The 12631-nt window shown below is 34.7% G+C and overlaps 1 protein-coding gene across 2 annotated transcripts in view; it reads left to right on the forward strand.

The window, feature by feature from the left end:
- Positions 1–12631, forward strand: part of RAVER2 (ribonucleoprotein, PTB binding 2) — a 97313-nt gene that overhangs the window by 39830 nt on the left and 44852 nt on the right. For both annotated transcript variants that reach the window (XM_042952012.1, XM_042952013.1), the window contains exon 5: positions 6495–6621. In XM_042952012.1, coding sequence (XP_042807946.1) covers positions 6495–6621 — 127 coding nt within the window. The remainder of the gene's footprint in view (positions 1–6494; positions 6622–12631) is intronic.

The raw sequence follows: 12631 nt of genomic DNA on the forward strand, positions 1-12631 counted from the left end.
TTAAATTTTAATTCCAGTATAGGTAGCATAGTGTTATATTAGTGTCAGGTGTACAGTATAGTGATTCAGTCATTTTGTACATTACTCAGTGTTCATCATGATAAGTGTACTCTTAATCCCCTTCACCTATTTCGCCCCTCCCTCCACCCACTTCCCCTCTGGGAACCATCTGTTCTCTACAGTTAAGCGTCTGTTTCTCAGTTTGTCTTTCTCTTTGTTTTGTGTCTTAAATTCTACATGTGAATGAAATTATAAGGTATTTGCCTTTCTCTGATTTATTTCACTTAGATCCATCCATGTTGTTGCAAATGGCAAGATTTCAGTCTTTTTTTTGGCTGAGAACTATTCCATTTTCTGTGTGTGTGTGTGTGTGTGTGTATCACCTCTGCTGTATCCATTCATCTATCAGTGGACACTTGGACTGCTTCCACATCTTGGCCGTTGTAAATCATGCTGCAGTAAACATAGGGGTGCCTATATCTTTTTAAATTAGTGTTTTTATATTCTTTGAGTAAATATCCAATTGAGAAATTTCTGGATCATATGGTAATACTATTTTTAATTTTTTTGAGGAGCCTCTGTACTGTTTTCCACAGTGTCTGGCCTTATCTTTATGATATCCTTGTTTTTTTCTTTTTCAGGTTTACTCTTTCTCCTCTGTCTTTATTGATATTAGTACTTAGCACCTTTATTTTCAATCTAGGTTGTTTTCTGATGAATATATTTAAAGCAAGTTTCTTTTTAACTAATGCTATACCTATGTGTCATAAATTTTATTTTGGCTTTAAGTTTTTATAATTTACAGTGTTTTTAATAATTTTATAACACAGAGTGTTATTTTAGTTTCAGGTATACAATATAGTGATTCCACAATTCTAAACAATGTCATAAATTTCAGGTTATAAATGTTTAAAATTATTTTATTTCCTTTTATACTCAAAGCTTTTGTTTTTGTTTTATGTCCACTTACAAATTTTCAAAAACTATTCTTCTGACATAGATTTGTAATTTATGGTACGTGGTTACTTTCTGTGAATGAGCCATGTGTGCTCAGAAACAATCCAGACTCTATGTTTGTGAGTTATAAAGTTATATATGCATATATGTATGTATAAATATTAGCTTGAGTTTATTATGACTCAAATCTTCAATATCTTATTTTTTTGTCTGTTCGATCTATCATTGAGAGAAATGTATTAGAATTTATCTGTGTAATTGTTGGGTTTTCTTTTTTCTCCTTATTCTGTTAGTTGTTTCTCCATAGATACATAGATAGGTATAGGTATTATTAATTAGGTACACATTTGTTTGTAGTCATATTGATCATTTTACCAGTATATATGTTCTTCTGATGTTAGAATTGCTACTTCAGCTTTCTTTTAGTTTATATTTGCCATCCCTTTATTACTAACCTTTCTTTACATTTTGTTTTAGGTATGTGTCTTATAGCTAACATGTTGCTCTAAAAACATGTGTTTAAAAATCAAATTAAAAAAGTATGTCTTTAGTTGGTATGTTTAAACTGCTTGAATATGTAGTAATGATTATTCTTTTATATCACGTTCCCCCCCCTTTTTTAATGTTTTTAGTTTTTGTTTTTGTTTTTGTTTTTGTTTTTGTTTTGAGAGAGAGAGAGACAGAGCATGAGCAGGGGAGGGGCAGAGAGAGAGGGAGACAGAATCTGAAACAGGCTCCAGGCTCTGAGCTGTCAGCACAGAGCCTGATGTGGGGCTCGAAACCCTGAACCTTGAGGTCATAACCTGAGCCGAAGTTGGATGCTTAACTGACTGAGCCTCCCAGGCACCCTATACTTTTTCCCTTTATTTTCATTTCCCATCTACTGTTGGATGAATAAGAATTTTCTTCCTCTTGTTTGAGAGTAATATTCTCTATCTTTATCCTCTTGGTGACTGTCCCTAACTTATTTACATCCCTAGATTTATTAGTATCTCTTTCTTCCTGCTTAACTTTTTTTTTTTTGCATTTTAAAAAAATTTATGTTTTAATTTACATCCAAGTTAGCATATGGTATTTCAGGAGTAGATTCCTTAATGCCCCTTACCCATTTAGTCCATCCCCTCTCCCACAACCCCTCCAGCAACCCTCTGTTTGTTCTTTATATTTAAGAGTCTCTTGTGTTTTGTCCCCCTCCTGGTTTTTCTATTATTTTTGCTTCCCTTCCCTTATGTTCATCTGTTTTGTATCTTAAATTCCTCATATGAGAGAAGTCATATGATACTTGTCTGTTTGTGACTAATTTCGCTTAGCATAATACCCTCCAGTTCCATCCACGTAGTTGCAAATGGCAAGATTTCATTCTTTTTGATTGCCGAGTAATACTCCATTTTATGTATATACCACATCTTCTTTATCCATTCATCTGTCAATGGACATTTGGGCTCTTTCCATACTTTGGCTATTGTTGATAGTGCTGCTGCAAACATTGGGGTGCATGTGCCCCTTTGAAACAGCACACCTGTATCCCTTGGATAGATACCTAGTGGTGTAATTGCTGGGTTGTAGGGTAGTTCTATTTTTAATTTTTTGAGGAATCTCCATACTGTTTTCCAGAGTGGCTGCACCGGTTTGCATTCCCACTAAAAGTGCAAAAGAGATCCTCTTTATCTGCATCCTTGCCAACATCTGTTGTTGCCTAAGTTGTTAATTAATGTTAGCCATTCTGACAGGTGTGAGGTGGTATCTCATTGTGGTTTGATTTGTATTTCCCTGATGATGAGTGATGTTGAGCATTTTTTCATGTGTCAGTTGGCCATCTGGATGTCTTCTTTGGAGAAGTGTCTATTCATGTCTTTTGCCCATTTCTTCACTGGATTGTTTTTGGGTGTTGAGTTTGATGAGTTCTTTATAGGTTTTGGATACTAACCCTCTATCTGATATGTCATTTGCAAATATCTTCTCCCATTCTGTCTGTTGCCTTTTAGTTTTGCTGATTGTTTCCTTCACTGTGCAGAAACTTTTTATTTTGATGAGGCCCCAATAGTTCATTCTTGCTTTTGTTTCCCTTGCGTCTGGAGATGTGTTGAGTAAGAAGTTGCTGCGGCCAAGGTCAAAGAGGTTGCTGCCTGTTTTCTCCTTGAGGATTTTGATGGCTTCTTCTCTTACATCTAGGTCTTTCATCCGTTTTAAGTTTATTTTTGTGTGCTGTAAGAAAGTGGTCCAGGTTCATTGTTCTGCATGTCGCTGTCCAGTTTTCCCAGCACCACTTGCTGAAGAGACTGTCTTTATTCCATTGGACATTCTTTCCTGCTTTGTCAAAGATTAGTTGGCCATACATTTGTGGGTCCATTTCTGGGTTCTCTATTCTGTTCCATTGATCTGAGTTTCTGTTCTTGTGCCATTACCATACTGTCTTGATTACAGCTTTGTAATACAGCTGGGATTGTGATGCCTCCAGTTTTGGTTTTCTTTTTCAAGATTGCTTTGGCTATTTGGGGTCTTTTGTGGTTCCATACAAATTTTAGGATTATTTATTCTAGCTCTGTGAAGAATGCTGGTGTTATTTTGATAGGTATTGCATTGAATATGTAGATTGCTTTGGGCAGTAGCGACATTTTAACAATATTTGTTCTTCCTATCCAGGAGCATGGAATATTTTTCCATTTTTTTTTTTTTTTGTGCATCTTCTTCAATTTTTTTCATAAGCTTTCTATAGTTTTCAGTGTATAGATTTTTCACCTCTTTGGTTAGATTTATTCCTAGGTATTTTATGGTTTTTGGTGTAATTATCAATGGGATCAGTTCCTTGATTTCTCTTTTTGTTGTTTCATTATTGGTGTATACGAATGCAACTGATTTCTGAGCATTGATTTTATATTGTGTGACTTTGTCGTATTCATGGATCAGTTCTAGCAGTTTTTTGGTGGAATCTTTTGGGTTTTCTATATACAGTATGTCATCTGTGAAGAGTGAAAGTTTGACCTCCTCCTGGCCGATTTGGATGACTTTTATTTCTTTGTGTTGTCTGATTGCCAAGGCTAAGTCTTCCAATACTATGGTGAATAACAGTGGAGAGCCACTTAACTCATTCTTATCTCCATCTTATTTCCTCCTTCCTATCCCACCTACCACCATGTTGGTATCTACATTTTTATTTTACAGTTGCCTTAAATATTTCCCCCCATGGTACTAGGTTTTGTATGCAAGATTGAAATTAACTCTGATCTTACATATGTTTATTTGCACATACCATGTAACATGTCTTGTATTTACTGCATCTCATGTGATTTTCAGAGATGGTATTAATGTGGTAAATAAAAACTTTTGAGAATTTGTATAGTTAGAAGTATTTTAATTTCTTTTCACATATTTAGGTAATAGCTTAGATGAATATAAAATTATAAAAATCTATATTCAAAGTTCTTCCTTTGGCCCTTTGAAAATACTAATTTGTTGCCTTCTTAAATCCATTGTTGATGCTTGGAGGGAGATGATAATCATTTCCTGTTCCCTTTGGAAATACATTCTTTCTCACTGGAAGCTTTTAGCATATTTGTCTTTGATATTCTTAAATTTCATACCCAAAAATGTGACTAGGTGTGTTTTCCTCCTTATACATCATATCTGGAACACTGTGAATCCCTTTCATTCTGTGCTTTTTAAGTTTTCTTTAATGATGAGCAATTCTCAGCTGTTATTTCTTCAAAGACCCTGTTCTTTTTTTCTTCTCCTTCAGGGACTCTTGTTTTGTACAGGTTGACACTTCTAACCTCTTCCATTGCCTTGCTTATTCTCTTTTGTTTGCATTTCTTATTTCCATGTTTTGTTTTGTTTATTTGCATTTTCCATTTATCCTTTTCTGATATCTTCTGGGAACTTTCTTTGAACTGATATTTCCAGTCACTGTTTTGTTTTTCAGCAACACATATTCTGTTTAACCTATCTGTTCAAGCACAGGATAGAGGATAGCGTATTGCTCTGTATGAGTTTCTTCAGTTTCCTAGTGGACAGAGTGGTGATAATATATCAACTCTGTAGAGTTGTTTTGGAAAACTAAGTGATGCAATCCATGTAAAGTGCTTAGAACAATGCCAAGTATGTGGTAAATGAGGGCTGTTTTTCTCTTTTTTTAACATTTATATTTTTCATACCCACTATTTCAAATTAGTTATTCTTTGTAACTACTACTCCTTGATTCACATTACTGATAAAAATGTTTTTTTTAAAGGATATTTATTATGTCTGTTACTATGCAGCATTCTTATTTCCTGTCCATTAATTCTGGTTTGCCTCTTACAGGTGTCTCTTACAGTTAAGGGGCTCCATTCTCTCCACATGTCTAGTTGTTGTGTTCTGTGAATACGTATTTCCCTGGGAGGATATCAGCTTCCCTGTGTGTGAATGTTTAGAGGTTGAGGGAGTAGAGGCTGGACAGGGGAGAGCTAAAGCCTACTCATCTTAGCTGGGGTTTAGGGAAGGCCAGTGAGGAGCGAAGCAGAGTACCTCTGCCTTTACTATTTGTCCTTGGCTGCAACCCTTTTCCCACCTCAACCCTGCACCTTTGAGAAACCCTTAATTCATTGGTCCTGTGGCTGTTACTAGATTGATGCTGCTGTTTTCCCTTCTTGTGCTGGCCGGGAAAGTCCTCATCTCTAGAGGGCAGTGTGGAGGCAGCAACATAGTTGCACAAGTAAAAAGCCCTTCCCCAAACTGGCTGTAGGTCCAGGCTCTCTCATGCTCCTTGTTGATGTCTGCCTCTGCACTAGGACCTGCTGCCTTCTATCTCTCCAGGGATTTCTCACAGGTTTTGTGTCCCATTCTCAGATTTGTCACCCTGTCCCTCTGTCTTCATAGTATCTGGGTTTAGAGTGGGATTCCAGGTGCATTGTCAGTTCTCCATTTTTTCATGGCTAGAAGTTTATAGTTTTTTATAACCGTACGTTAGTATTCTCATCTATCAGGTTGGTTTTTAAAACTGAACACAATTTCAGAATTTTAGGAAGCTCCTAATTACATGTGTGTCAGTCCAGTTCAGCTTTGTATCAGAAGATTAACTTAATAAAGACCTTTATTAAAAGAAAATTTATTTGTAAGGCAACCCACATTATTATGCTTTGGATAAACATTATAGTAAGGCTCTTCTGTAGTATAAGATATTCATACTGCGTCGACAGATTATCTCCCTGTTAATATATTCAGATACCCTTGGCATCTTTCTACTTGTATGAAGAGATTTAGCTACCTAAATTGTTTTTGTTTTTGTTTTATCTTACTAAATCGTTAGTCCTCTTAGAGCCAATTTGTATTTCACTGAGACATTTTATGATGATTTCAGTATATGCTGTACAGTATTTATAGTATATATCTTAACGTTATAATTAGAAATTGTAGAATATATAAAAAAAGTATCATAGAAAGCAATTTGCCTGTATCATTAAAAGATCAGATGAATGAGAATTTCTGAAAGAAAACCTTTAAAATTTCATCTTTTGTACTTATCCTTGTTATAATGTTTCCTATTTCTGTATTTATTAAAGATGCACAGTAATCAAAAAGGCTTACTTCCAGAGCCAAATCCTGTACAAATTATGAAAAGTTTGAACAACCCTGCCCTGTTACAAGTCCTTCTACAACCCCAGCTTTGTGGACGAGCTGTTAAACCAGGTAAGCACCATGGCACTGATTAAATATAGAAGGTTGGCATGAAGTCAGTTTGTGCTGTTTTATATGAAAAACACATTTAAATTAGTCCAAAAATATTTTTCTAGGACTTGTCATGAATTTTAATTAATGGTCTGAGGTGATAATATGTTTTGCTTGTTTTTGGTAGATACAACCTGCTTATATGTTTCCCGATTTCTTTTACCTTTTTAAAACCAGTTTAGCTCATAATTAAATGACAGGAATTTAAAGACCAGGTAATTAGGGGCGCCTGGGTGGCGCAGTCGGTTAAGCGTCCGACTTCAGCCAGGTCACGATCTCGCGGTCCGTGAGTTCGAGCCCCGCGTCCGGCTCTGGGCCGATGGCTCGGAGCCTGGAGCCTGTTTCCGATTCTGTGTCTCCCTCTCTCTCTGCCCCTCCCCTGTTCATGCTCTGTCTCTCTCTGTCCCAAAAATAAATAAAAAACGTTGAAAAAAAAAAATTAAAAAAAAAAAAATAAAAAAATAAAGACCAGGTAATTAATACACTACATTGTTATGGACTGTATCAACAGATGATATGATACTTTTCTAAGTAATATTTTTAGCAGAATTACTTTGTTCAAAAATGCTAAAGTTATGTTTCCTTTTTGCTCTTTTTTGTTGAAAAATAGTTTTACTTTGTAGAAAATAACAAAAGCATTATGGAAATCTTTATAACATTGGTATATATTAAATATCTGTTTAGTATTCCTTCTCTGATAAGAGCCTACCTTTTGAAATGTACAACTATATGTACATAAAATGTATACTTTAGCATTATGAAGTGAATTTTTATATTCAACATTAAAGTTTAGAATAAAAATGTTTAAATACATTTTATGTTTGTTTCAACGCTGACTGGTTGAACTGGTTATGTTGTTTCAACACCAGCTAGTGGACTGCAATTCAGTTCTAGCACTAACTACCCAGGGTTAGCACAGACCCCAGAAGTTAAGGGCTTAGTCACCAACAGGTCTGCCTCTCCTTACGCACCAGGTGTCAATTCAGGGGGGCCCCAAGCCACCTGTACTTCTGACCCCCTGGCTACAAATTCAGGGATTCCAATGACCACCCCAGGTTTGATGATTTACTGAAACAGTTCATAGGGCTTAGGAAAGCACTATACTTATGATTACCATTTGATTATAAAGGCTACAACTCAGAAACAACCAAAAGAAAATACTCTTAGAGCTAGGTCTAGGAGGGCCCTGAATGCAGAGCTTTGGTGATCTTTTCCCATGGAGTCAGAGCACATCTCTGTGTTCGCCAGCTAGAGATGTCTACTGAATTAAATTTGGCATTCAGAGTTTTTATTGAAGTTTTGTTATGTAAGCAATGACGACCTGTTATTGAACTCAATCTCCAGTTTCACTCTTCTCTCTGGAGATCAGGAGGTCCTGCTGATACCATGTGGCCCAAAGCCCCAGCCCCCTAATCACATAGCTGGTGTTTCTGGCAAGAGCAGTCCCCCCATAAAGGCCCACCTTGAGTCACCTCATTAGCATAACAAAGATACTTGTAGCACTCAGAAAATTGTGAGGATCTAGTATTCCTTCTAGGAACCAGGGACAAAGACCAGTTAAATTTTGTATTATACAACAATAGTCATAGTAATAAATATGTCCCATAATCATCAATTATTTGTGTGTAAGAAGCAGCTTTAGAAGTGTTCTGGTTCAACCTGTTACATAATCAGATATCTCTTCTACAATTTTAATGGTATAGAGATAGTTTTTTACGTCTTGATTACTTAAAGCATGAGAAGCTCATTATTTCCCAAGGCAACCTATTCCCTAATTAGACAAATTTATTTACTAGAGTTTTTTTTAAATATTAGATGGTAATCCCTATAATTTTAGCCACTTATTCTAGTTCTTCCTCTGAAGAAACACAGAATAAATCTATTCCTTCTTCCATAAGAAAAGACTTCTAATAATATTTGAAAAGACAGCTACCATGAGACCTTAGTCATTTTTGGTTTTCCCTGTCTTCTATTCTCCAGGTCAGTGGTCTTCTTAAAATTTATTTATGTTTTGAATATGCAGCCATATCAGTAAAATAAATTTTGAGCAGAGCCCCAGTGTATACAGTATATGTATCAATTATATGTCAGTTATATAAATGCACCCTTGTCGACCTGTATATTAAGAAATGATAAAACTTAATATTTTTTATTTAAGAATGAAAGTTAATATGAACAAGAATTCTGGTATTTTTTTCTACACCTCGTTAACTTCTTTGAAGACTACCGTTTTGTATTTGGCTTTCCATAATATGTCCCAAGATACGCTCTCAGGCCTCCCCAACTGGTTGTCCTCTTGTAGATAACAGCCTAGGTTTTCTGATTTGTCCAGAAATAGGGTATACACAGACATGAACATATCCTGTAAATGGGTTTTGATCAGCATAGAATGTGGTGGGATTTCCGTCCTGTGATCATTCTGTTGCTGTTCATGCAGTCCAAGATTGTATTAGTGTTTGAGGGAAGTATTTCATGCTCTTGGGTCTTTTAGAAAGTATTGTCCACATCTTTGGACTCTGGGCTCTCTTTAGTAACTCCTGTCCAATATTAGTTTTTGTCTTTTCATCTGAGAATATATATTCTCTACTCTGCTTTTCTACTCAGATTGATGTATGGCCAAGAAATAAGTTATGCTTATTTTAGGGATAGTTTCACAATTTTAAATAGGATGTTTCAATATTACACTGATGGAGAAATTATTTCACCAAGCTTGCTTTCTTCCTTTGTGTGGAGTGGCAAGGGAGGAAGATTAAATCTCCTTAACGTAAACACATGCAAAGCTTCTAGAGGATGTAATGACAGTTTCTTGGTGGTTAGGAAAGACTAAGTGTCTTGTTAATCAGTAAATGCCACCTGTATTTCCTTTATCTTTTTAAAAAAAATTTTTAATGTTTATTCATTTTTGAGAGACAGAGCATGAGTCGGGGAGGGGCAGAGAGTGAGGGAGACACAGAATCTGAGGCAGGCTCCAGGCTCTGAGCTGTCAGCACAGAGCCTGACGTGGAGCTCGAACTCACGGACTGCAGGATCATGACCTGAGCCAAAGTCGGACGCTCAACCGACTGAGCCACCAGGCGCCCCTGTCCTTTACTGTATCTAACTCTATCCCTTACTGTATTTTGAGCTCCTCACAGAGGGCTCTGAGCAACCTAAGAATTATAATTCATTATAATTATGTTTATATTAAGTAGTATAGATATTTATATTTATACCCTCGCTCTTCTTCCTTCTCATTTCATTTCTCAAATAACTCACACTTATTTACCTGTTTTTAGTTTGCCTCTCCCACTAGAATGTAAGTTCCATAACTACAAAGATTTATGTCTTGTTCATCTCCTGCACCTAAAGCAACTGTTAATTATAATGAAAGGAACTTAAATAGTTATTTACAGATCAATCTTCTTCCTCTGTATCTCTGTTCCACAGCTTATACATACCTTGTTACTCACATATGGTCTGTTCTACAAATTCTCAACTACTCTGCCTTTTCTGTCTAATCTGTACACTTCCATCAGCTTGATTTTCCTCTCAGACCCAGTTTGATTATGTTATTCTGACCATACTGATCTTTTCTCTTCAATCCAGACCTTTTAACCAACTTCAAAATACAATATAAATATTCTAGACTTCTTTCTTTATAGTATGTGTGTGTGTCCCTTTTAAATTTTAACTAGTATGCAATTACTTATAGTCTAAATTGTATTTTTAACAGCTTTATTGAGTTATATTTGCATATTAATCTACACATATTTAGACTGTAAAAATTTATAAGTTGACATATGTATAAAACCATTGTGTACATAATTTTTATATATAAGTATACACCCATATGTATATTGCCATAATCAAAATAATGAACATATTTATAACTCTCAGAAGTTTCATTTTGTCTTCTTATAATCTCCCTCTCCTCCATCCCTAGGAAACTACTGATTTGACTTCTGTCACTATAGTTTGTCTTCTCTAGAAATTTATATAAATGGAATCACCCTGAAATTTATATAAATGGAATAAAATAAAATTACTATTTTGAGACTCATTCATGTTTCATGTATCAGTAGTTTTTTTTTTTTTTTTTTTTTAATGGAGCCATATTGCATTCCATGGTTTGCATATCTATTGAATTGTTGATGAACATTTAGGTTATCTCTAGTTTGGGATCGTTACAAATAAAATTTCTGCGAACATTTGTGTGTTAGTCTTTCTGCAGACTTATGCTTTTATTTCTCCCTGCTAAATATCTAGTTGTGGAATGGCCAGGGCATGTGGTAGGTGTAGGTTTGAGTTATAAGAAACTCTCCCATCTGTTTTCCATTGTGGTTAAACCACTTTGCATTCTCACTCATCAATATCTAGGGCTCCAGTTTGCTTCATATTCTCACCAACACTTGTTATGTTCCTCGTTTAATTTTAGCCTTTCTATTGGGTATCTCACAGTGATTTTGACTATTCCTTTCAATGATTTTGAACATCTTTTAAAATGCTAATTAGTCCTCTTTATATCTTTTTTGTTATATCATTTTAAATATTTTATGCCTTTTTCTTATTAAGTAGTTATCTTTTTCTTATTAAGTAGTAAGTGTTCTTTATTAGAGGTACAAGTCCACTGTTGTATGTATGGGTTTGCACATATTTTCTTTCACTCTGCAAGTTTTCCTTTATTTTCTTAACAGTGTCCTTTGAAGAGCAAAATTTATTATTTTGGCAAAGTCCAATTTGTTTTCCGTTAAAATTTGTACATCTTTTGTCATATTTAAGAAATCTTAAAAAAAATCTTTGCCAAATTTTAGGTCGTTAAGATGCTCTCATATATTTTCTTTGAGAAATTTTATAATTTTGTCTTTTATATTTAGATTTCTGGCTTATGTTAATTTTTGTTTATGGTGTGAAGCTAAGTAAAGGTGCAGGTTAATTTTTTACCATTGTTCCACCATCGTTTGTTAAAAAAGATTATCCTTTTCCATTGAATTGCTTGACGCCCTTTTTCAAAGATCAGTTCACTCTGTATGTGTGTATGGCTCTATCTCTGGATTCTCCATTCCATTCCATTGATCTAAACATTTGTCTTTATCCCAGTACTGCATTGTCTTGATAAATGTAGCTTTATAACAAGCCCTGAAATCAGTGAGTGTAAATCCTTCGTTTTGTTTTGCCTATTCTCTGTCCTTTGTATTAATATATAAATTTTGGAACTAGACTGTCAATTTCCATGAAAAAATGTCAGTAATTTAATTGGGATTGTGTTAAATCTATACTAATTTGGATAGAATTGACAACAGTGTTGAGGTTGAGCCATACATATGGTATATTTCTCAATTAAGGTCTTATTAATTTTTCTCAGAAATAATTTGTAAATTTCAAGGTACAAATATTACACATATTTTGTCAGTTATTCATAGTATTTTACATTTCTTGATACTATTTTAAATAGTATTGCCTTTAAATTTAAATTTCGAATTTCTTATTTCTAGCATATGAAAGTACACTTGATTTTGTATATATTGTATCTTGCAACCTAGCTTATTATTTCTTGTAGGTTTTGTTCTTAGGATTTTCTATATACACAATCATGTAATCCACTAATAAACACATTTTCACTTCTTCCTTTCCAATATGTGTGACTTTTACTTCTTTTTCTTGCTTTATTGCAATATACAGAAATTCAGCATAATTTGCGCATTGAACTGGTAAGAATGCACATCTTTGCCTTGTTTCTGATCTTGAGGAGAGAACATTCATTCTTTTACTGTCATATTAGCTATAGCTTTTTCACAGATTTGCTTTTTCAAGCTGAGAAATTTGCCTTCTATTTCTATATTGCAGAGAAATTTTGTCGTGATAATTGCTAGAATTTATCCAGTGCTTTTATCCATTAATTGAGATCATCATATGTGTTTTTTGTTTTTGTTTGGTCTGCTAGCATAATGAATTACATTAATTTTTGAATGTTAAACCAACCTTTTATTACAAG

The sequence above is a fragment of the Panthera leo genome, chromosome C1 (genome assembly GCF_018350215.1).
Source record: "Panthera leo isolate Ple1 chromosome C1, P.leo_Ple1_pat1.1, whole genome shotgun sequence".
NCBI classification, from domain to species: Eukaryota; Metazoa; Chordata; class Mammalia; order Carnivora; family Felidae; genus Panthera; species Panthera leo.